Genomic DNA, 23,119 nt, shown 5'->3' with positions numbered 1-23,119 from the left:
ACATGGAAGAAGGAGATGCTGATGCAGTGGAGAGGTAGGTCAGGGGAGCCGTGGTTGTGTGCTCTTGGGAGCAAAGGGTTTATCCTAAAGAGCACACACATACAAGCCATATATCATGACAGAGCCAAACAATAACCTGGGAGGGGACTGGGGACCAGCCTCAGCACCTCTGGTGTGTGCCCACCAAATCCACCACACAATGCAAAGTCAGAACTAAGCACATAGCTGCTGCTAACCATGACAGAGACCCTTTGTTCTGGTTTAGTCAGGGAGGGACTGAATTTTCTTCCTAGTGGCCCATATGGTGCTGAGTTTTAGATGGGAAGGGATTCTCCCTCTCTATTCCATTCTCTGGAGATCCCACCTGGAGCCCACATCCAGCTCTGGGGGCCTCAGTGCAAATAAGACCTGGACCTGTCAGAGCAGGTCCAGAGGAGGCCTTGAAAATGATCCCAGGGCTGGAGCCTCTCTCCTGTGCAGGAACCCAAAGAAATCTAGGGGTGTCCAGTCCGGAGTAGAGAAGGCTCTGAGAGACCTTGTTTTGACCTTTCAGTGTACAAAGGGGCTTATGGGAAAGGCACAGAGAGACTTTTTACCAGGGTCTGCAGTGCCAAGACCACGGGTGAGGGCTGTACACTGCCAGAGAGCAGGGTAAGATCGGACATAAGGAAGAAATGTTTTATGGTGAGGGTGGTGAGGCCCTGGCACAGGTTGCCCAAAGAAGCTGTGGCTGCCACATTCCTGAAAGTGTTCAAGGCCAGGTTGGACAGGGCTTGGAGCAACCTGGGATAGTGGAAGGTGTACTGCCTGGTGGCAGGTGGAAGGGTAGACCAGATGATCTTCGAAAGTCCCTTCAAACCCAAACCTTTCTCTGTTTATTTCTCTCTTTCAGCCTTTTTGGTTCCTTCTGAGAAAGGACAAAAGACTTCCTCCAGAGATGGCTAGGAGTCTCAGGGAGATATCAGGCACTGACCTGTCTCCAGGAGATGCAAAGCTGCTCAGAGAGCTGACTGGAGGAGTTTGGGGCTGCAAAGTCTTTTTCCCCTCTTGCAACGGTTTTCTTGCCCAAGTTCCTCTGGGAGGGGAAGGCAGGGCAGGTGAGTAGGGGGAGGTGGTGTATGGATTAGAGGGGTTGGGATGTCCTGGGTAAGGATTAAGGGACAAACAAATAATGCAGGTGTCACTGTGGGAGTCTACTATAGACCACCCAATGATGAGACCATTGAATGACACCTCCAAATCAACTGCCTTTGTCCTTATGGGAGACTTCACCTTTCCAGATGTTAAACTGGGAACACCACACAGCTGGCACAAATAGGTCCAGAGGATTCCTTAAGTCCCTGGACAATGACCTTGTTGTACAGGTACTCACGGAGCTGACTTGCAGAGGTGCCCTCCAGGATTTGTTCCTTGTTACCAGAGAGGGTCTCATGGGTGAAGTGGCACTTAGAAGCCATCGTGGCCACAGCAATCATGAAGCCACCAAGTTTAAAATCTCTGGTGACACCAGGAAAAGTGCCACAAAATTTCAACCCTGGATATGAGGAGAGCAGACTTCAGGCTGCTCAGGGAACTGGGAAAACTTTTCTGAGGGTGCTGGGGTCCATCAGTGCTGGCCACTTTTTAGTCACCACCTTCTAAGGACACAGGAGCAGCAATTCCCAAATGTCAGAAGTCAAGCAGGTGCAGCAGAAATCTTGGCTGAGCAGGACCTCCTGAGCAGGGATCTTCTTCTGGAAGAAGGCAAAGCCATCACGACTTCTGGAGCAAAGGCAAAGAAAGGAAGCTGTATGCCCAAGGGGAGCGAGGTCAGGTGATGTGGGATGACAACAGAGAAACTGCTCACCGTTGTGGGGAGAAAATTCGTGTGGCCAAAGCTCAGATGGAGCTGAAGTTGCCAATACTGTGCAGGATGACAAAAAGGGCTTTTTTAAATACATCAGTAGCAAAAGCCAGCACAGAAATTACATATTCCTGTTCCAGGATGAGTCTGGTCACCCCACAAACAGGGACAGAGGCAAGGATGTTTAATTTTTTCTTTGCCTCTGTCTTCAACACGGATGGCAGACTAAGAGGGTCCCAGTGCCCTGAGCTGTGAGAATGATCAGCTCCCAGTCGACCCTGAACTTGTGCGAAATCTGCTCCAGCTGGATCCCTGTCAGTCCACGAAGCCTGATGGGTCCTGATGGCTCTCCCCCAGAGCCCCTAAACAGCCGGAGCTCCGCCGCCACCCGGAGGTTCGGAGTGGGAACTGCAGACCCCACCCCCCCCCCCCCCGGGGGCAGAATCGGGAACGGGGGCAGGACGGAGCCGGGACACAGGGGGATGGGGAGGATGGGGGAAGACGGGGTACATGGGGAGAGTGGGAGGAAGGGGGAAGGGGTGGCTGGGGACAAAGGGGACATGGGGGTGATGGGGCACATGGGGAGGGGGAGGTCAGGGATGTGGGGGACATAGGGGAAGGGGATGAGGATGGAGCGGAAGTAGAGAGCAGGGCCGTGGAACATTAGTGACAGTGCCGGGGTGGGGAGCCCAAGCCAGGGGAGCTGCCCAGCAGCGAGGGCCTGAAGCACTCCATCACCCCCCCAGGTCTGGGAGAGGAGGGGAATTGGATGCCTGTCACCCCCCGAGGCACCCTCCCACTCTTAGGGGGTAGGACCTGCGCACCACAGAGGTCATGGAGGCCTGTCCCACCAGGCTACGTGTGGAGCTGGGAGTCCCTCCCCAGGGTGATGGTGGGGTGGCCATGGACCCAAACCTGCTGCTGCAGCTCGCCCAGCAGATGGGCTGGGGGGGTGCTGTGCCTCACAGCGACAAGGTGCTGAGACAACCCAGGGCCAGGTCCAGAAGTGTCCCCACCACTGCCTGCAGTGGGGCTGCAGGTGCCAGGGAAATGCCTCAGTGGGGTAAGGGTCCCACTGCCACTCTTGGAGGGCTGGGGGTCCCTAGGGTACTGCAGCACAGCCAGGGGGGCCACTGATGCCGCTGGGGTCTGGGGATCCCTTGGGAATTGAAGCAGGGGGGACACACTGATGCCATTGGAGGGCTGGGGATCCCACTGCTACTTTGGGGACCTAGGGATCCCCTAGGTACTGGAGGGGAATAGGGGGCTGTTAAGTTAAAGGATCTGAGTTGGTTTGTCCCTTTGGCAATGACACCTAGAGAGCACAAGTCCCTGCTGGTGCTGGACTTGCCCAGAGAGAGGCCATCCCGCAACTCCTCGGCTCTCCTACAACTCCTGAAGATGGCGCTGGCTCAGCTGATCTGCGATGGAGAAAAACTCTGCTACCTCTGGAGCAGTTCGAGTCACTAGAACAGTGACTCTTGTCCTGCTCTCACTGTGGGCGAACACACTGTCTTCGTTTGCCCTCCCCAAGGGACACAGGCAGGTGGTCTAGAAGAATGCAGCTCCTTTCCAGCAGGCACAGCATCTCCCTGATAATGAGACACACACAGACACAGAGCCAAAACCTCCCTTTCATCTGCGAACTCTGGAAGCATGAGAATTTTCCTTATCCAAGTGAATTTGCAGGCAGCAAGTCCTGGGCAGGGCTGCCCAAGAGCTTCGTCTTCCAGGTAGATGCTGGTGGGTCTCCACTCCTGATACAGCAGGATTTGGTGTCAGGGGAATGAGCGAGCCCCCACAATGGCCCAGACGGCACTGCTGTCCCTGGGGCAGAGAAGCAGCTGCGCAAAGTGCTGGGATGAGACTGTCCCAGGATGCTGAGACACCTTCCACTGGAACAGGTTGCTCCAAGCCCCATCCAACCTGGCCTTGAATACTTCTAAGGATGGGGGCAGCCACAGCTTCTCTGGGCAACCTGTATGTTTCTCCACTCTCAGTGTAAAAAATTACTTCCTTGTATCTAGTCTGAATCTCCCTTCTTTCAGTTTAAAACCATCACCTTTTGTCCTATCACGACAGGACCTGCTAAAAAGTTTGTCCCTGTCTTCCTTATAAGCCCCTTTAAGTACTGAAAAGCTGCAGTAAGGTCTCCCCAGAGCAGAGGGTCAGAATCCCCTCCCTGCCCTGCTGCCTATGCTGGGGATGAGCCTGGATAAGCCCTGTGGCTGCTCCAGCCCACGCAACAGACCCTGCAGCTGAACCAGAGCCCCAGCCAATGCTGGGACAAGTCACCCCCAGACACAAGAAGAAATGGGCATGCATGTCAGCTCATTTAGGAAAGGAGGACAAGGAGTCCAAAGCAGGGTTATCACAGGAACAGGAGGAAGAGGCAGACCAAGAGGTAACCACTCAATCCCTGTGTGAGCTGTGGGATATGTGAAAATATTTCAGCTGTCATCCAGGTGGGTTCATTATCACCTGGCTGCTCCAATGCTGCAATAACTGGGTTAGTATCATGGAATTAGAAACTAGGGAAGCCAAGCAGCTGGGATTGCTTTCTAGGGAAGGGGGCATTAACAAGGCAATTGGAAGAGGGACACAGGCCCTCATCCTCTGAAGGCGACTCCTGCCAAGAGTGAAGAAAAGGTATTCCTACGGGGGAGGTGTTGTTATGTTGCCCAGGCAAGTGGACCACGATGGAGAGAGGTATCCAGTACCTGAAGGAACTGGCCATGCTCAACACGGTTTATGATGACACGAACAACACAGTTACCCACAGAGCCAGACGAAGCTCAGTGCACGTGACCCACGTGGAAGAACTTCGTACGGAGCTACCACTCTCATTTCCCAGCTCATTTGCAGTGATGGCCTGGAGAGACAAAGTGGCAACCATGGTGGATGAAGTGGCTCGTCAGCTCCAGGAGCATGAAGACAATCTCTCTTCCTCCTTCATCTTCCCTGTGGAGAAACTGCCCTGGGAGTTCCAGCATTTCAGAGAGGAATGTCCTACTCCCACCCATATGGACCAGCCTCTCAGCTACAAACAGCAGGCACCCTTTCACTCAAGGGAGGATAGAGAAGGTGCAAACCACCAGAACAGCTGGGCTGCCTGCCCCAAATCCCCTAAGAGGGGGACCACAAACCAGTAGTTGCTACTTGTGCCTGGAAAACCAGTCCATCCCCCCCAGAGCACTTGGGAACTGACCCTACCCAGCTTAGGCAGGCACCCCTCTCATTCGCCTCTACCCTCTGGGTTCTGCAGGACCAGTCCAGCACCCTGTAGACCCTGTAGGAACAGAACCCACTCATGGACAGCTCCAGGGGTCAATCAGTGTTTTCAGACTAATGGCAGAATGACAAACACAGAGCAGCAGCACAATTATCTGGGTTGAAATGGCAGCAAACCCAGGAACTCACCAGTTCTTGTGTGAGGTGTGGGATGCAGATACTGGACAGTGCATGGGGTGGTGCAATGCTGTTGCTGGGGACACTAGTACAAGGTTGAGACTAAGGACTGGGGCAGGCAGAAGAAGGAAGGTGAGCTGCAGGCTGAGGAGGAAACAGTGCTCTGTGTTCACCTCCATTTATGCTGAAGGCCATACTACGGTCTCGGCCAAACAACTTCAATTTCTGGGCATATTTGGCACACTGCAGTGCTTTGTCCCGGTCTCAGGTCAGTGCCGGAAACCCTCAGCTGATGGCCTGAGCAGTGTTCTGGTTTAGCTTGGTGTAACTTGTCTTTCTACCTGTGTCGGCATTTGCTAGTCACCTGTGTCTTCCTCTTTGGAGGAATGATCTTTAGGAAGTTCTGCAGCACAAATCTTCTCCCTTCATCAACCCATCACAGCATGCTTGCATTTAATGCTGCTGCTCAACATTCTTTCCTCTCAGAGTTGTGAGTAGACTCTCCATCTGGAGGAGAGCTGTTCACCTCGCGAAGAAAACACCAGGAGCAGACGAACTGCGGCTAAATGTGGACCCAATGGCCATGACTGGCTGCCACAGGCCAGAGGTCACTTTTGGTCTTGCTGCTGGGGAGGTTGAGCTCCATGAAGTTCACATTCCTCTTCCCAGGGAGCGCCAGTGTGGTCATGCCGGGAGCCTGTCCTCTGTGTGGGGAAGCATAGTGGGGGCAAGAGACGGGTGTCCTCCCCTGTGGGACTTGACACTGGTGTGGAGCAGGAGCTGCAGGGAGCCTTCAACTGGGCTGGAGTGTCCCCAAGGGGGTGCCGGGGTCCACGGGGGAGACCAAGGGCCCAGAGCCTCACAGGGCTGGGGCTGGAGGGAAGCACTGGGCACTAGCCATGGAGTCATGGCAGAGCCCATGTCCCGTGTCCCCCCCCCCCCCCCGGCCTGCTGCAGCACCCCCGGAGCTCCCACCCCCTTCGTGCTGCATGGAATGGCAGCAGTGCCTCAGTATAGCGCAAAAAACCTTCCCTCGTGCTGTCCCGGTGCGCCATGGAAAGGCCTCGCCGCGCCCTGGCCTGTCTGCAACCCCAGGCCCCTCTGAAGCCGCCCAACCCCAGTGGCTGCCGGCCAGAGGGTAATGGGGCAGAAGCTGCTGCCAGCTTCACCTTCCCCTCGCACTGTGCGCTGCATTGCCAGCACTGGGGTCACCTCATACACATCAAGGCCTCGCTCCAAGGCAGACCCCGCGGGGGTTGCTGTGGTGTAGTTCCATGTGCAGGAAGGGGTGGGGGGAGCAGCAGTGCCCTTCAGGTACTGTGGGTGAAAGTGGGACAAAGGGGCAGACCTCCCCTTGTTGGGCCCACAGGATACTAGCCTACTCCCATCCATGCATCCTTTAAACTGGAAGCTCCAGGATCACTCAGGAGCTGGGCACCCATGCATGAATCAGGAGCACTTATCACCCCACTGCAAACTGAGACTATGCCAAACATGGGATCTTATCAGAGCTGGGCACCCCCAAACTGGGATCACTACGACCCCCCCAACAGGGACCACTGGGGATCTCAGAGAGCCACCCCCTAACTGGGTTGCTGTAGTAGGGAGCACTGGGATCCTCCCGGCCTGAAACTCTTCTTACTGGAGCCATTGGGAGTCCCATCTTCACAGCATAGCAAACACCAGCTGCGCCCAAGGTCACCGGCTGACAGAGACCCACAAGGAACCCAAAGGTGGGGGTCACCACCTGTCCCCATACTTATTGCAATCCCACAGCAGTGGGTAGAGGAGGGAAGGGGGGCCCTTTCCTAAATGCAGCACTGAGGACCCCCACAGATCAGCTCACTGCCAGGACCAGTTGGTACCCCCTCCTTCCTTTCCCACCAGCCCCACCCCCTGCCTGCTCCAGCTGGGGGACGGAAGGGGGCTGCTGTGGGTTAACTCGTTTTATTTAGACTCAAAGGTAACTGCGGCCCAGTGGGACCGTGTATGTGGGGCCAAGACCCAGTAGAAACGCAGCAGTACGTTGGGAGCGGGGCAGGAGCGGGTGAGCTGCAGCGGGGCACAGTGCCCAGGCTGCCCGAGGAATGGTCAGTTGGCGAGAAGAGGGTCTACGAGAGCTGCCCACAGTCGGTGATGGTGATCTTCTTGCTCGTTTTGCCATCCTTGGAGCCACAGCGCTCCATGGCCTCCACCACATTCATCCCCTCCTTGACACGGCCAAAGACAACGTGCTTTCCATCCAACCTGCGGAGAAACACCAGTCACAGCTGGTCCCCGATGTCCCCACAGGACACTTCCCAGCTGGGGACTCCCAAGCCTGTCTTCCCACAGTCCCTGACTCACCACTCAGTCTTGGCAGTGCAGATGAAAAACTGGGAACCGTTTGTGTTGGGGCCAGCGTTGGCCATTGACAGGATGCCAGGGCCTGTGTGCTTCAGGATGAAGTTCTCATCAGGGAACTTCTCCCCGTAGATGGATTTGCCTCCGGTGCCATTGTGGCGTGTGAAGTCGCCACCCTGTGAAGAGACTGGCCTTTCAGGTCACAGGTGCAGGAGAGCACCCTGGAATCGGGAGCAGTGGCCCCTCCGCACGCTGCAGGCAGGAGGCAGAGCTGCCCTCCCACCCCAAATCTTCCAGAATCCAACTCTAAAACCCACATGAGTGACATACCACCTCGCCCACCCACCCACCTCCCCACTGCGGTGGGAATGCCACGCACCTGGCACATGAACCCAGGAATGATCCTGTGGAAGCAGGACCCCTTGTAGCCAAATCCCTTCTCACCAGTACTCAGGGCACGGAAGTTTTCTGCAAAGGAAGAAAAAAAATCACCATGAATAGCCTGTTTTGTTCAGAATTCAGAACACCACTTGGTTTTGGTGCAGCTGCAGTGTGGCCAGAGCTGCTTTACCAACCTGCTGTCTTGGGGACCTTGTCTGCGAACAGCTGCAAAGAAAGGAAAGACATCTGTCAGGCTAGGGTGGTGACTGACCACTGTCCCCCGCTCCCCAGGGCCACCGCCAGACTGCGGGGACCCGCTGCCGGGAGGTGGATCCTAGCCGTGCCCGCAGCTGCAGAGCCCTCCCTGCCTGACGCTGATGTGTGGGAGCTCCAACTCAAAACCATCGCACTTCACATGTCACCAACGAACGTTCGCTTCGCTGGCCTGGATTAAACTAATAGGCCTGGAGCCTTCCCGGGCGGGGCGCGCGTCGCCTCCCAGGGCTCCGGGGGGATTTTGGGCAGGATGCGCCACCCGTGCGGACACACAGCCCCGGCTCTGCAGCAGCCACGGCGCCCAAAGCCGGCCCGGCCGTGCCACGGATGCTCCGCGCCCCGGGCGGGGCGACAAATGCTTCGCCCTCCAGCGACAGTCCCGTGGCGATCGGGTTGCCGCCGCTCTCCGCCAGCATCCTCAGACCCGAGAAGCATCGCCCAGGGGTTCGACGCGGCTCATCCCGGTGCTCCGGGAGCCCCGTGATAAAATGGCGGCGCGGCAGTCACGGCCCCGACCCGCAGTGGGGGGAGCGGCCGCGCCCCCCCGGCCCCGGGGCGGGGCGGAGCCGCGGCGGCGCGGCGGGAAGGCGGCCGGCGGCGAGGCCAGCGGGGCCCGGCGGGAAGGGGGAAACGGCGGTACCGAGCGCGGCGGTGACGAAGGGGGCAGAGGGGTTCCCCCGGGCGACGGTGCGCCCTGCGCTGGCACCGCAGCACCGCCGTTCCCCGGGCGAGTCGGGCCGCGTCTCGCGGCGCTGTGAGCCCGCGGTGGGCCCGGTGGGGCCCTTTGTTCGCCTCTCCGGGCCGGGGCCGCGCAGCCCCGCGGCCAGTGGGACGCACCCCCGCCGCGCACGCGCACCCACCGCCCGCCGGCCCCACGCGTCCCGGCAAGGAAATGGCGGCGGTGCCCCCCGCCCCCCCCGCGCCTACCTCGAAGGTGACGCGGCCCAGGGGCTCGCCGTTGGCGGCGATGTCGAAGAAGACGACGGGGTTGGCCATAGCGAGGCAGGAGCGAGGCACGAGCGAGGCGCGAGCGACTAGTCCGTGCGGCGAGCGCGGCGCAGCAGAAGGAGCTGGGCGCCCCGCCGCCCCTTATATAGGGCCGAGGAGGGCCCGCCTCTCCCGCGGCGCCGGCCAACGGGCGCTGGCGGAGTGGGGGAGTGGCAGCGCAGCTTGCCAATCAGCGGCGCCGCGTTTGAAAAGGGGGGGAAAGGAGGGAAAAAAGCGCGGGTGGGGCGGGGGCCGCGGGCCGGCGCTGGGCAGGGCGCGGCGCGGCGCGGCACGCATGCGCGGTGCGGGGAACTGGGGGGCGAGGTGCGGGGTCGGGCCGCCGTACGCGGCAGGACCGGGGGCGGCGGGGATGCGGCAGCACCAGCCCTGCAGTACGGGCAGCCCCTCGCCCGCCCTGGGAAAACCCCCGATTTTCCCCCTCCGCCGCGGGACTGCAGCATCGCCCGCCCGGCCCCGGTTAATGATTGACGCCACAGGCCCGGTTCACGGCCCGCCTGGGCTGCCGCTGCCCGAGGAGGGGGCGGAATTCCCCTGCCACCGAGGGACCCCCCCACACCTCCCTGCCCGGGGAGGGGGCATGATCCCACCACCACCCGGGACACCCCTCACCCGCTCTGCCCGGAAAGGGGTAGGGATCCCCCTTCCCTGCTCGAGGAGGGGTCCTGGGGCCAGACCCACAGCGAGATGACAAAGGACAGGGCACATATGACCCTGCAGGATTCTTTAATAGCCATCGGGGATGTACAGGGCAACTGGGCTTGGGGGCAGCAGGGGCTGAGCCCCTCAACCCACACCAGGCCCATGCAGTACGAGGGGCAGCAGCATTTGCACATTGATATGGGGGCACGGGCAGCCCCGCAGTGACGCACTTGCCTTTAAATACGGGGAGGTATCGAGGGCGGGGGGGGGGAGCAGTAGTGTTTCTACACTATGTACAGCCTTGTGCTTCTGGGGGGGGCTCAGCCCATCTGTTCCATCGCAGCCCTTTGAGAAAGCCCCCATAGTGGGGCGTCCCAGCTCTGCGGTGGGCAGGGGCACGCAGTGCTGCCCCCCAGCCCCGGCGGGGGCAAGGATGGCTCAGTTATTCTCGAAGAGGGAGAGGAGGTCATCATTGCTGCTGCTGGGGAGGTCGGGGGGCCCCAGGTAGGAGAGCAGCTCATCGGGATTCGTCAGCTCAGGCAGAAGCTGGGGGCAGCAGTGTGTGATGATTGGCCCCCCACAGCTTCTGCCCACCTCCCCACAGCAGCTGGGGTCCCAAGCCAGCAGTGGGACCCCTGGCCGCTCCCCCCGGTACTCACGTCGAGGGCAGGCTCCGAGCCATCACCTGCCGTGGCCATGCTGGGCGCAGGGGGGAAGGCGAGATCAGCAGCATGGGCTGGGGGACCCAGAGGAGGCCGTGCCACTGCGCTCCGAGGGTGCAGCATGGGGGCTGGCTGGATGCCTGAGGGGGTGCTGTGCAGCCCTGGCTGCACCGGGGGGTGGGATGGCTCCATCCGTCCCGATGGGGGAAGCTGCGGAGGGGGGGGAAGAGAGCACGGCCATAAGACCCTCCCTTCACTGGGACCCCCAGTGCTCCCAGTGAGATGTAGGGGCCTTGGGCATAGCCGCCCCACTCGCAGCCCAGCTGACCTGTGTGGGCAGAGGGGGCACAGAGGGTTTCTCAGGGGCCAGGAGGCCGCCAGGGATGTTGGGCTGGTAGGAGATGGAGGGGGGGCCTGGTGTGAAGTCACTCAGCGTTGGGGTGCCAGGGGCACCAGGGGGAGGGAAAGGCTCTGGGAAGCCCCCAGGTCCTGGAAAGCTGGAACCTATGAGAGGAAATGGGGCAATTGGGACACACACACGCAGGGGCAGGGTCCAGTCCTGTCCCCCATGGGTCTCCCCATACCCGGGGTGCTGTAGTCAGCAGCAGCCCCTGCCGGAGGCTGTGACAGTGCCGGGAAGGGCACAGAGCTGGGCCCCAAGGCTGCAATCATCTCCATGATGTTGGGTAGCACCATGTGAGTAGGACTGAGTGTCCGGCACCGCTTCAGCACCGGCCCCTCCGGTTCCTCCTTGACGTGGATGTCGGGTTTGATTGGGACGGGTTTCCAGCTGCAGGTCGGGTCAATGGTGATCTCTTCATGTTCCGAACTGAGGGCAGCAGGAGGGCAGGGGAGGTGAGGTTGGGACATCTGCTGCACAGTCCCCCCCAGTGATGGCATAGGGCCAGGCATGGATGGATGGATGGATGGACAGTCAGAGCAAGGGCACTTACTTCTGGATGTATATCAGGATGCCCAGCATGTACTGGTCCACCTCCAGGCCCTCCAGCAGGGCCGTCTTACTGCAGGCAGGGTGCAGGCAGAGTGAGGGCAGAGAACCCTGGCAGGAACTTCCCCCTGCAAGGCAGGAACCACCCTCCCCCCGCCAGGACAGGAAACATACCCCCTCTCCCCTGCAGGCAGGGACACCAGGGCATGGCCCCACTGCAGCCCCCACTCACTTGCAGACAGGACACCGCCATGTCCCCCTCTCACAGTTGAGCTGCAGATACGACTCAAGGTCGAAGCACTGTCGGGGAGACCAGCAGCTGAGCCAGACGAGGGCAGGATATTGGGTGAGGAACATCTCCCAGCACCCTGCCACCACCAGCCCTACCTGTATGTGCCGGCAATCATGACCCCTGGCTGGGAGCTGGATCCTCCGGAAGGTGATGGGGCACTTGAGGGACACCTTGATGGCCGTCTGCTCCACACCGTCCTCACCGTTGGGCCCTGGGGTCCCTGGGATGGTCCCACTGCTGAAGTTGCGTTTGACTGGGGAGGTGGGGACAAGGGGCACCAAGGGTCAGAACCGGGACAATGGGGTGGGGTGGCACTTTGGTGGCACCTGGGCAGTAGTGCCCCATCACCCCCATCCTGCTGTGGCCCGTGACCAGGGTGTTCCCCTGCCATGCTGCAGCCCCCGGCCCCCAGGACCTGGGTGCTCACTTTTGGTGATGCAGTGCTCAGCGGGAAGTAGGCGCTTCTTGATGAGCCCCTGCAGCACCGAGCGTACGGAGGGCCGGTGCACCAGCTGCAGGACGAACAGGTGGGACTGCGGAGAGATGGGGAGGCTGAGTTGCAGCCCCAGCTGTCACCCTCCCAGTCCCAGGACCCGGCCGTGACTCACACAGCAGCAGGCGGTGACAGTGATCTGGATGGTGTTCCGGCCGGGCTGGCAGACGTGCTTCAGGTAGAGCGGCTTGTGGGAGGTCTTGTTGTCACCGCGCTCGATGGTGAGCGGTGTGGCATTGACACTCACCTGCACAGAGGCCGGCCAGTTGGTGTTCATCTGCCGATCCTCGTGGTGGTAGCACTTGAACTGCAGTTCCAGGTCAGGCCTGGGAGCAGGCAGAGTGTGTGAGGGCAGAGGGCGTGCTCGCACGCGAGCCACCACACTGGGTGTCACCCGCACTGGGTGCTGCACTGCACCATGCAGAACCTTGCTGTGCCAAGCCACACCATGCGCCACCATGTCATACAGCGCTGTGACAAACCCCACAGCACCATAGCACTGCACTGTGCCAAGCTACACAATGTCCCACCGAGCCATGCCAAGCCACACCCCAAGCCACCATGCGCTGCAGCGACATGCTGAGCCACCGTGGCACTCACTACCTTAAACCATGGCAAATACCACTGAACCAAACCACACATCACACCATGATGCAGCACAACGCTGTGCCAAGCCACACCAGGCCACACACTGTCATGCCACATGGCACCATGCAGCGCCCAGCCGTGCTGCCCAGCGCTGCCTCACATGGTGCCGCACAGCACCACCTGAGCAGCGCTGTGTGACACCACACCTGCAGCCCGCACCTCATCATGAGGGTCTTGTAGACAGAGTCACGCAGCTGGAAGACATGGTTGCTGACGGCCAGATTGTGCTGCAGGCGGAAGGGCTCCAGCACCACGCCGTCCCGTACCGGGAAGGTCAGCCGCAGCTCCTCACCGGGGGCTAGCCCTGCGGGGTGCCATCAGCAGGAACCCCTGTGCCCCAGCCACACCCCAGCCACTCCCCGCACCCTGCACGAGGATCCACCTCGCAGGAAGCCCCCCACACCTCAGCAGTCTCATCCACCCAGGACAGACAGCCTTACGCAGGAAGCTCCTCCTACCCAAAGTGGCTCCACCCCCAGAGCAGAGGCACCTCCCACCCCATGCAGGAGCCCATCCCATTGAAGGCCCCTCCCACTCCAGGATACCCCACCCTATTCAAGCCCCTCCCATTCCAGGAGGTCCCACCCACAGAGCAGGAGCCCCTCCCACCAAAGTCACCACTCATGATAAAGCCAACCCTCCCCCTCCCCCCCCCCCGGGGCCACACCCTTTTAATAAGTCCCTCACCCCACTCAGTCCCACCCTCCCAGCAAGCCTCTACCACCTGCCTCCACTGGCCCCAAACCCTGGCAATGGCCACGCCCCCTGTGCTGACACCCCTCCCCCCCTGACTTTAAAGGGGGGCCATACTGCCAGAAATGGGCCCCACACTGTGAAGTCCCCCCCTTCCCACTCTGGCAGTCCCCCTGACCAGGGACACCTACCCGAAGGGGATGGGTGCAGGGGGGTGATGTTGGGCTTCATATCTGGCAGGAAGGGTGACTTGACATCCTGACCAGGGGACGTGTAGGTGGGGATGCCGCTGCCCGGCGTCATGGGTGGTGTGGGGTTCCCGGCCAGCGGCGAGCTGGGGTACCCCGGCAGCAACCGGCCCGGCTGCGGAGGCACCGCGCACCCTCAGCTCCCGGCCGGGCCGGCACAGCCCCCACCCCACCTGCTGCCGGACTCACCCCGTTGACGGCTGCTTGGCTGTAGGTGCTGAAGCTGGTGCTCTGCCCGTTGAACTGGTCAGCAGACTGTGGGAGGAGGAGGGTCCCCAGAGGCTGGCACCGGGGGACCACAGACACCTGGACCCCCACCTCGTGCCCACCGTGCCCTCTGCAGTACCTTGTAATAGGGTCCAGCACTGCCTGAAGCGGAGAGGTACTGGCCCATGCCCTGCTGCAGCCTGTGGCCGGGGTAGGAGGGGGACGGAGCGGAGGACTGGGGGGCGCTGGGGGCATACTGGGCACCAGCCACAGCATACTGCCCGCCCTGGAGGTACTGCTGCGCTGGGTACCCCTGCAGGGCCAGGGGGTCAGCACCAGTGGGAAATGGGGTCCCGGTACGCCACAGCCTTCATCGACGCAGTGCTCACCTCGTTGGAGTATGCCCGCTTGAGGCTCTGGCGGGGTAGCTGCTGGCTTGGGGGGGGACCAGGGTAGGCGTGCTGGGGCACTCGTTGCCCACCATACAGGGAGCTGGTGCCAGGTGCCCGCACCGGACTCATGCTCACAGGGGAAATGCCAGAGGGGGCCATGACACCTGCCATGCCAGCTGGGCTCATGCTGGTGCCACGGGGCCCAGCATGGGGCAGGAACTGGTTGCTAAAGGACTGCCCTGTGCCCATCTGCAGTGGGGAAGAGAAGGAGGTCAGGGCAGGGCCAGGGCAGCTGTCAGCTCCCTGTTTCTGCCACAGCCAGGCTCTTACTGTGCTGTACTGGCTCAGCTCCTGGCTCTGCTTCTCTTGCAGCGCTGCCACTGTCGCTGTGGCCGTGGCCGTGGCTGTGGCAGCAGCAGCGGCCACGGCGGCAGCAGCCGCTGCCTGGGTGAAGTCAGCGGGGGCCCGGCCAGCATGTGAGGAGAGCCCAATCCCACCAGGGCCGCTGGGGCCGCTGGTGTAGCTGGAGAGCAGAAAGGCAGGAAGGGGCATGTGGTGGCCCTGCGACGGGGCACGTGCCAGGCCAGGGGGCACAGGGCTGGCCTTACCTGGCAGCAAAGCCTGGCCCGCTGGGGTAGGCGTTGCGGCCGTAGACACCCGGCTGCATGTACCCCTTCCCTGGTGCCCCCTCAGCGAAGGGCTGCTGCGGCAGGAATGGCGGCGAGCTCATGCCCGAGCCGGTGCCTGCCATGCCAGGCAGCAGCGGGGTATTGGAGCTGCTCCCCCCAGGGCCCATGGGGCTGCCAAAAACCTGGGGGGTGGGGTGGGAGGCAGTGGGTCAAGCACGGGCAGTGGCGCCCAAGTGCTGGGGGTCCCTGGGGTGGGAGTGCTGCAGGTACCTGACTCTGGGAGGGGTTGCTGACACCCCAGACGGTGGTTACCACGGAGAGGGATCCCGGCGGCTGATTGGTGCTTGGTTGCCAAGGAACAGCCTCGTATGCAAATGAACCATCACTAGAAAGAAAAACAAATTAATGAAGATGAAGGACAGAGGGATGGAGGGACAGAGGGAACCGGGGGATGGAGGGAACAGAGGGATGAAAAACAGAGAGGATGGAGGAACGGATGGATGCATGGGGGGATGGATGCATGGGGGGACGGAGGGACGCTGCCCCGGCGCCCACCCGTGGGGCGCAGGCGGCAGCGAGGGTTTCATGGGGTTCATGGAGCTCATCGGTGGGTGCAGGCTGGGTCTTCCGAGGCCGCGGCAGGCGCTGCGGAACGGCGGCACCGTCTGTCACTGGGGCTGCGGGAGGCAGTGGAGCGGCGGGTGAGGGGCGGCCGCCTCCAGAGGGGCCGGGGCCGGGGGGGTGCAGCCCGGAGCCTGCGCGACCCCCCCAGCCTCCGCGGCCGGGACTTGGCGTCCGGCCCAGTCTGGCCCGGGGCGCCGGCCGGCACGCGCCGCCCCCGCTCCAGGCCGCCCCCCCGCGCCGGCCACCAAGGCGCCAGACCCCCCCCCCCCCGGGGCGGCGGGCACCGGGCTTCCCCTGCGCCTGCGGGCGGGAGGAACCGCGGGGACTTCCCGGGGCAGGGACGCAGTCCCCCCGCGGCACTGCCTCCCGCCGCCCGGGGTATTTCCATCCGGGCCCGGCAGCGAGGCGGGGGGGCTGCGGGGTCACCAGCGCTTTCGGTTCCTCCCGGCCCCGCGGGAGGGCGGCTGAGATGGGATGGCCGCGAGGGAAGGGACGACGCGGAAACAGGGGACACCCGCGCCGGGCCTGCCCCAGCTCCCGGCAGCCGCCACCGCGGAGCCACCGGCCCCGGGTGCCCCTCGCCGGCAGTGACAGTGTGTCCCCCCCCCCCCGCTCCTTCCCCGGCAGCACCGCAGCGCAGGCCCCGAGGCCGGGCCCCCTCCCATTGCCATGGCAACCGCCCCCGCCACCCCCGGCACGGCGGGGCGGCCCGCGGGGGCCTGGCCAGTCCCGCCCGTCCCCCCCCGTCCTCCCGCCCGGCGCTCCCGCTCTCACCGCGGCGGCGGCCCAAGATGGCCCTGGCGGCGCGGGGCGCGCGCGGAGGCTGCGCGGGATCTTCGGCCGCGCGCGGCCGCGGCTCCGCGGGGGGGGCGGGGCCCGGGGACGGAGCCGGGCCGCGCACAATGGGGCCGCGCGCTCATCAGCATGCGGGCCCCGCCCCCGCCCCGCCAGGCGCGGGCAGCCGAGCGCCGAGGGCGGGGCTGGGGTGGGGGGGCCCGGGCTGCGCGGGGGTCGCGCGTGGCCGCGTGTGATGCGGCGCGCGGCCCCGCGTGCGGGGCGCCGGGGGCGACACGCGTGTGGCAGCGGGACGGGCGCCGTGATCGCGGCGGCGAGACCGCGGGGAGCGCGCGCTTGCGGCGCCGCGCGCGTGCGTGAGCGAGAGTGCACGCGGGGACGCGGAGCCGCGCGTGCCGGGGAACAGTGCGGTGACACGATGTGCGACCCGGTGCGTGACAGCACAGTCACCCCACGTGGCCACGCAGCCCACGTGAGGCCGCATTCGCGTCTGCCGGCACCCTCGAGTGTGCGGGGGTTTGAGGCGCGCATACCCCTCGGCCGCCGCCCTGCAGCTGAGGGACCCGCCAGGCACCGAGGGGCCGGTTCTAGGGCCGCCGACAGCGACTCCTAGCTGAGGTCAGCCCCCTTGCCCCCACCTCCCAGGGCCTCCCACGGGAGGACACAGCACCCAGCACCAGCCCTGTGGGTGCAGGGACTCAGAGTCAGGGGTTGGTGCTCCCCTGGGACAGGCAAAACTGAGTCAGGGGCACAACACCCCCACACCCGCGTGGGCCCTTAGGGCAGGCAGCTACCCCAAATCGCTCCTCCAAGAGGCAGCAGCTGCAGGGGCAAGTGTGACACCAGACTGGGAGGAACTGGACTCATTGCACTGGACACACCCAGAGAAGAGCCTCAGGGATCAGTTCTTCCTAAGGTCCCAGGGGGGTGTGGGCCTCACCCACTGTGGCGGGACAGCCCCAAGCCCCTTTCACTCCCAGGGTGACTGCACCGGTGTCACCCTGGCACGAGGCAGACACGGACTCCAGGCACCAGCATGGGGTTGACAAGGTCTGTAGTTCCAGGGGTGGGGGAGGCGAGCAAGGGACAGACAAGCAGATAGAGAGATGGAGGAGCATGCTGTGCCACGCCGGGACTCAGGCCAGGTCTTTGAAGGCATCGAGGTTGAAGGCCGTGTCAAGGAGCCGCTGCAGTTCCGTCAGGTGGGTTTTTTTATTGCCGGTGGCAGGGGCTGCCGCTGGCTCCCGCCCTGCATACCTGCCAGGGAGAAGGTGAGGGTGAGAGGGATCTGCACCCCCCAAACTCCTCCCAGCCTCACAACCACCCACTGCATCCCTACCAGACGGGCTTGGCACGGTTGATGGTGGTGCGGAGCCGGGGTTTGACATAGTCGTAGTAGCCCTGGTTCTTGTGCTCCTCCTGGCACCACACCAGCTCAGCAGATGGGTATTTCTGGGCTTCCTTCTGGAGGAGGTCAAAGGGGAACGGGGAGAGCTGCAGGGGACACAGAGTGGCATCATGAGGGACATGGAGCAGCATCACAGGGGCTGCAGCACCCCCAGCCTACGGGCACAGAGATGGCAGGACCCTGCTTACCTGCTCCACCCTGGTGATGGCCACGTCGGCCTCCATCTGCCGGGCCTTGCGCTCCCGGGTCAGGTCATAGTACACCTTGCCAGTGCAGAAGAGCACCCGCTTCACCTGCTCAGGATTCTGGGCCGCGGGGCCACTATCAGGGATGACACGGAGGAAGTGGGTGCCTGCCAAGGAAGAGAAGGGTGCTGTAAGCCACAGTGGCCAATGGCACAGTGCCAGCAGCTGCTGCACCTGAATCCCATGCCAGCCTCTCCTGGGACCCCAAGAGGCAGAGTCCAGCAGCTGGTACTCGGTCAGCTCCCAGCACAAACCATTATGGTTCTGTGCCACTTGGAGCTGCCAAATTCCAGAGGGCAGTGGCTACCAATGGAAGAAGTGTCACTGAGCCACGTCTCCCCAGGTGCCAGGGTACCAGTCTTGGCCCTGATGAGGAGTGGCTCCCGTGTGCCAGGGAGATGGCCATGGCCTTGCTTGGCCCCTCTTCAGCATGAAGAGGCTGCTGCCAGGTGGACTTTACCCGAGGCCACTGGCTCCTGCCCTTCACCCCATGGAGCAGCGTAGGGGGAACACAGGCAGCTCTGTGCTGCTCGTACCTGGCAGCATGTCATCAAAGCTTGAGCGGGCTTCAGGGTGGCGCAGCAGTGACTTTGGAGTGAAGATTATCAGCTGGAGTGAGGGACAAGAGGCAGAGCAAGTTGGTCAGCCCTGCCAGAAACACCTTCCCTGCGAGCCAAGGCCAGAGCAGCAACCTGCCTGTCCTGCCTGCCCTCCCTTACCTCCCCTGCCCACCCTGCCTGCCCTCCCCTGCCTGTCCTGCCTGAGCACAGGAGCAGTTGCCAGAGATTTGCTTCTCGCTCAGCTGCTGTGCTCTCCCATATTGGGCACTGTTTCCTGACAGCACTGGCTGTCCCAGTCAGGGTGTCCAATGGGGAGGATGCTGAGGTGCTGCTGGGGGCCTGCCTGCCCCACAGCTGAAGCTGATGGGAAGCAGCTGGACTGGGTTATGTACTGGTGCCTGCCAGCCCTGACAGCTCTGACATCCCTGCGGAGTTCAGGAAGGGGTCACAGCCCCTGCAGCTCACATGAGCCGGCAGCAGCACGTGGCACCATGAGGTCCTGGGCCCAGACAGAGGCCAACCGCCCGTGTTTGTGAGGTCCAGAAACAATCTGCCCCCAGCCCTTTCTCAGCCTGGCAGGGACACAGCACTGCCCTGCCTGGGCACCGAGCCGGGCACAGAGCTGCAGGCACTGACCGGTTTGCGGAAGGGCAGGAGGATCTGGCGCCGGAGGACGTGGAAGAAGTTGGCTGGAGTGGAGCAGTTCACAACGATCCAGTTGCACTCATAGAGCTGGCGCACATCAAAGTCATCCAGCTTCTGCCTCGGCCAGCGCAGGTGAGGGGATTTCAGGAAACACAAGGTGCCTCTTGATCTCATGGCTCCAGCAGTGGTCCCCAGTCCTCCCTCCCTCCCTCTCTCCTTCCCTCTTTCCCTCTCCAAAGCACACACAGACCTATAGAGACCTGGGAGAGGCTGCAGGGCTGTGCCCCCCACCTTGGTCTGGCCATGGGGCAGCCAGCAACCCCCGCCCATGCTACTTTCAGGGCCACCTCTGCCTTGCACTGTGCTACAGCCCCAGGTTCAATGAACACCTGGGAACCAGGTTCAGCCCCTTTCCCTAAACCCTCCTGGCAGCATGAGCCCAGGGCGTCCCATGCCTCCTGCCATCGGCAACCACTGTGCTAAGACCACATGGGTATTGCTGCCCTGATCCAGGGCGCGGGAGGGCCAGACTGAGCTCTGCGCGGCCGCCACTCACAGGGAAGACATCGGGATCATCATTGCACATCTGCAGGAATCGCTCCGGGCGAGCAGAGGAGTGCTCGGGACCCTACAGGGACCAAGCAGGGGGACAGTGAGTGCAGGACAAGGCAGGCACAAGAAGCCAATGCCAGGCGCTGCCATGACATGAGCAGTGTTCTGTGCCACCACTGCCCATGGCTCAGCCTCCAGTGTGAGCTGGGGGAGTCCTTACCATGCCCTCCATGCCATGGGGAAGCAGCAAGACGATGCCGTTCTGCCTGACCCACTTGGCCTGCCCAGGACAGATGAACTGGTCGATGATGCATTGAGCAGTGTTGTGGAAATCCCCGAACTGGGCTTCCCAAAGCACCAGGGCGTTGGGACTGGCCATGGCAAAGCCCAGTTCGAATCCTGAGGGATGGGAGAGTCACAGAGTATTCTGAGTTGGAAGGGACCCACATGGATCATTAAGTCCAACTCTTACGTGAATGGCCTCTACAGGGATCAAATCTGTGACCTTGGCATTAGCACCATGCTCTAACCAACTGAGCTAATCTCAGTTTAGAGGAGCAAGGGGGTTGAATTACCCTCTCAGAGCAGCCTCACCCTGGGCAGCAAGTGCAGACCCCCTCACTCACCCAGGACACCATACTCTGACAGGGAGCTGTTGCAGACAGTGTACGGAGCCTGGTTGGGCCAGAGGTGGTTCATGGGGATACAGGTCCTCTTGTCCACGTTCTGATCATGCAGGACATGGTGGCGATGGCTAGAAATTGGGAAAGTGTTACTCCATCATCAGCCTTTGGATCCCTTCCAGAAGGGCTGGAATTGCCTTTAAAGCCTCCAAAAGCAGGGCTTTACCTAAATGTCCCCCTCTCAACGTCCTGGCCGCTCAGGCGGATGTGGATGCCCTCTTTAAGCAGGGAGCCAAATGCCATGTACTCTGCCAGAGCCCAGTCGACTGTCCGGTTCTTCACCATCTCCCCACGGGTTTTCAGAATACGGCTCAAACCTGCCGGAACAGGAGTTGGTTGGTAGCCAGCATGGGAGGGAGCTGCAGTGACACCAGGTTTGTCCCACAACTGGCCGAGGACTGACAGACTGCAAGTGACCAGGGCAGATGGAGGGATGAGCTGCAGATGAGGAATCAGGACTGCAGGGAAGGATCAGCTCCAAAGAAGAGTTACTCCTTGGTTCACTTCCCTTACCCACAGCTCCCTCATGAACAAGTTCTCATAGCCTCACAGAGTCTGAGTGGGAAGGGACCTTAAAGATCATGCAGTCTAACCCTTGCAATGGGCAGGGACACCTTCCACTAGAACAGGTTGCTCCAAGCCCTGTCCAGCTTGGCCTTGAACACTTCCAGGGATGGGCCAGCCACAGCTTCTCTGGGCAACCTGTGCCAGGGCCTCACCACTCTCACATGGGAGAATTTCTTCCCAATATCCCACCTAACCCTGCCTGTCAGTGTGAAGCCATTCCCCCTCGTCCCGTCGCTCGAGGCCCTTGTCCAAAGTCCCTCTCAGCTCTCTTGGAGCCCCTTTAGGCACTGGATCCTAAAGGATCTCCCTGGAGTCTTCACTCCTCCAGGCTGGACACCCCTAACTCTCTTGGAGTTCCTGCACAGGAGAAGGGCTCCAGCCTTGGAATCATTTTCAAGGCCTCCTCTGGAGCTGCTCTAACAGGTCCAGATCTTGCTTGTGAGGGGGGCCCCAGAGCTGGATGTGTGCTCCAGGTAGGGTCTCAGGAGTGCAGAGTAGAGGGGAATGATCCCCTCCCCAGACCTGCTGCCCACACATACTGAAGCAGTGCAATAGTTCCCTTACGTCCAGGCCACCTCCCAGCCCTATCCCACATCTCTCTGGAACAAATGGCACAGCTTCCACAGGCTCCTACCTCCATGGATAGTGAAATCCTCCACTGGCACTGAGCTGGCCACTTGACCAATGTGCGTTAGGTCCTCTTCATTGAGGCCGGTGGATGGACAGGTCATGCTCCGGGGCTGCCCATCCAAAGTGAAGAAACCTGGGGGAGAAGAAAAGTCACCATGCTGAAGGAGCTGTGCCAGCTCCGTGGGAAGAGCTCAGGTCACGGACACCCTCAAGCAAAGGTCGGGATGCCAGGAGTGGGGAGAGCACCACCCCACTTCCCCTCCAGTGTGATATACTACAAAATCGCTGCCATGGCTCCAGAGAGGCTGGGTGCTTTGCTAGGGACCTCCAAAATGCTGCCAGCAGCTTACCTGGCCAGGGCGAGTCCAGCCAGTGCTTGATGTGCAATATCTTCTCATCCTTGGACCTAGCATGGGCCTCCTCGCAGATCTTATCGTACTTGGCAATTTCCTCCTGAAAGGCAGAACCAGGAGGAGGAAAAACATTAGTGGAGGGTCTCCAAACAACGGTGCTGAGCCTGGGGGCTTCGGTGCACGCTTGCAAGGGTGATGGGGGGCAGAGGTGGTCCCCACAGCAGGGGAGCCCCAGGGCCATGCTGCTCAGCCTCAGAGAGCAGAGCTGCCCCTTGGACCCCTGTCCCCTGAGGGACAGCCCAGCTGCTCTCTGAGCTGACAACTTGTGTTCAACCCTAGTGATGCTGCAAAGCAGTCCTGGGGCAAGCAGGACCGACAGAACTGCTGCCATGCATGCTGCTGCCCAAGCAGCAGAACTGGGGCATGAACTTGCCTCAGATACCCCTGGCCACAGCAATCCTGAGCACTGGGACTCGGCTGTGCTGCAGTGGCCCAGCACTGCGTGGCCTGTGCCACAGTGATCACGGGGTGATCCTTGAACTAGATGTTCCTGTGCTGTTCAGAGCCGGCACAGTCCAAGGATGAGCCTCGGCTCCGACCTCTGTTGCTGCAAGGTCTGCAGCACTCACCCAACTCCAGCACAACTCTGCCACCTTTAGGTGACAAGCACAAGCAGAAAAGGGCTCACGTCACTTCATTCACATCCAGGTCTGAATCACACAAGTAATTTTCCCTGGAGATGCCACCTTCAGTTTTCCTGTCAGGCCACATGGCACAGTACCTCATACTCTGGCTGATTTACCACCCCCTGGGAAATCAGCAGCTCTGCGTATTTCTGCAGCACCGGCTTCTGTTTCCGGATCTGTTTGTACATCAGGGGCTGCGTGAACATGGGTTCGTCCATCTCATTGTGCCCGTTGCGCCTGTAACAAACCTGCCAGGAAGG

At 61.7% G+C, this 23,119-nt stretch overlaps 3 protein-coding genes across 5 annotated transcripts in view; all 3 read right to left on the bottom strand.

Moving 5' to 3' along the window:
* Positions 1–7,182: 7,182 nt before the first annotated feature.
* On the bottom strand, positions 7,183–9,310 carry PPIA (peptidylprolyl isomerase A). The gene is made up of 5 exons (XM_027735081.2): positions 9,179–9,310; positions 8,170–8,200; positions 7,974–8,062; positions 7,598–7,770; positions 7,183–7,498 (listed from the first exon to the last, which is right to left on the bottom strand). Exons 1-5 carry the CDS (start codon positions 9,245–9,247, stop codon positions 7,363–7,365), a joined length of 498 nt encoding a protein of 165 aa, XP_027590882.1. The 5' UTR covers positions 9,248–9,310; the 3' UTR covers positions 7,183–7,362.
* A 653-nt stretch (positions 9,311–9,963) lies between these two features.
* On the bottom strand, positions 9,964–15,912 carry ZMIZ2 (zinc finger MIZ-type containing 2). The gene is made up of 18 exons (XM_027734380.2): positions 15,667–15,912; positions 15,382–15,496; positions 15,091–15,293; positions 14,813–15,005; positions 14,480–14,731; positions 14,230–14,403; positions 14,073–14,138; positions 13,827–13,998; positions 13,102–13,246; positions 12,410–12,620; positions 12,229–12,334; positions 11,897–12,054; positions 11,742–11,809; positions 11,514–11,582; positions 11,145–11,389; positions 10,889–11,064; positions 10,558–10,770; positions 9,964–10,444 (listed from the first exon to the last, which is right to left on the bottom strand). Exons 1-18 carry the CDS (start codon positions 15,714–15,716, stop codon positions 10,337–10,339), a joined length of 2,724 nt encoding a protein of 907 aa, XP_027590181.1. The 5' UTR covers positions 15,717–15,912; the 3' UTR covers positions 9,964–10,336.
* Positions 15,913–17,567: 1,655 nt separating this feature from the next.
* The window catches only part of OGDH (oxoglutarate dehydrogenase), a 32,634-nt gene continuing 27,082 nt past the window's right edge, over positions 17,568–23,119 (bottom strand). For all 3 annotated transcript variants that reach the window (XM_027734343.2, XM_027734336.2, XM_027734353.2), the window contains 12 exons: positions 22,955–23,107; positions 22,171–22,273; positions 21,825–21,953; positions 20,790–20,940; positions 20,567–20,694; positions 20,161–20,339; positions 19,945–20,016; positions 19,380–19,502; positions 18,720–18,792; positions 18,127–18,290; positions 17,870–18,024; positions 17,568–17,787 (listed from right to left, as the gene is read on the bottom strand). In XM_027734343.2, the coding sequence (XP_027590144.1) occupies positions 17,667–17,787; positions 17,870–18,024; positions 18,127–18,290; positions 18,720–18,792; positions 19,380–19,502; positions 19,945–20,016; positions 20,161–20,339; positions 20,567–20,694; positions 20,790–20,940; positions 21,825–21,953; positions 22,171–22,273; positions 22,955–23,107 (1,551 nt within the window). In that variant the 3' untranslated portion in view covers positions 17,568–17,666. The remainder of the gene's footprint in view (positions 17,788–17,869; positions 18,025–18,126; positions 18,291–18,719; positions 18,793–19,379; positions 19,503–19,944; positions 20,017–20,160; positions 20,340–20,566; positions 20,695–20,789; positions 20,941–21,824; positions 21,954–22,170; positions 22,274–22,954; positions 23,108–23,119) is intronic.

The sequence above is a fragment of the Pipra filicauda genome, unplaced genomic scaffold (genome assembly GCF_003945595.2).
Source record: "Pipra filicauda isolate LSUMZ 115617 unplaced genomic scaffold, ASM394559v2 scaffold480_size458065_pilon, whole genome shotgun sequence".
Taxonomy (NCBI): Eukaryota; Metazoa; Chordata; class Aves; order Passeriformes; family Pipridae; genus Pipra; species Pipra filicauda.
The sequence above is the reverse complement of the archived record's forward strand: the minus strand, read 5'-3'. Positions and strand labels throughout refer to the sequence as shown.

Bases quoted from the DNA above. Each gene is read 5' to 3' on its own strand.
- ZMIZ2 (XM_027734380.2), bottom strand. From the start codon at position 15,716: ATGAGCTCCATGAACCCCATGAAACCCTCGCTGCCGCCTGCGCCCCAC. The intron at 15,294-15,381 runs GTACCTGCAGCA...CCCACCCCCCAG, and splicing joins GCAACCCCTCCCAGAGTCAG to GTTTTTGGCAGCCCCATGGG. The intron at 14,732-14,812 runs GTAAGAGCCTGG...TCCCCACTGCAG, and splicing joins AGCTGAGCCAGTACAGCACA to ATGGGCACAGGGCAGTCCTT.
- PPIA (XM_027735081.2), bottom strand. From the start codon at position 9,247: ATGGCCAACCCCGTCGTCTTCTTCGACATCGCCGCCAACGGCGAGCCC. The intron at 8,201-9,178 runs GTAGGCGCGGGG...CTTTCTTTGCAG, and splicing joins TGGGCCGCGTCACCTTCGAG to CTGTTCGCAGACAAGGTCCC. The intron at 8,063-8,169 runs GTTGGTAAAGCA...CTTCCTTTGCAG, and splicing joins CAAGGTCCCCAAGACAGCAG to AAAACTTCCGTGCCCTGAGT.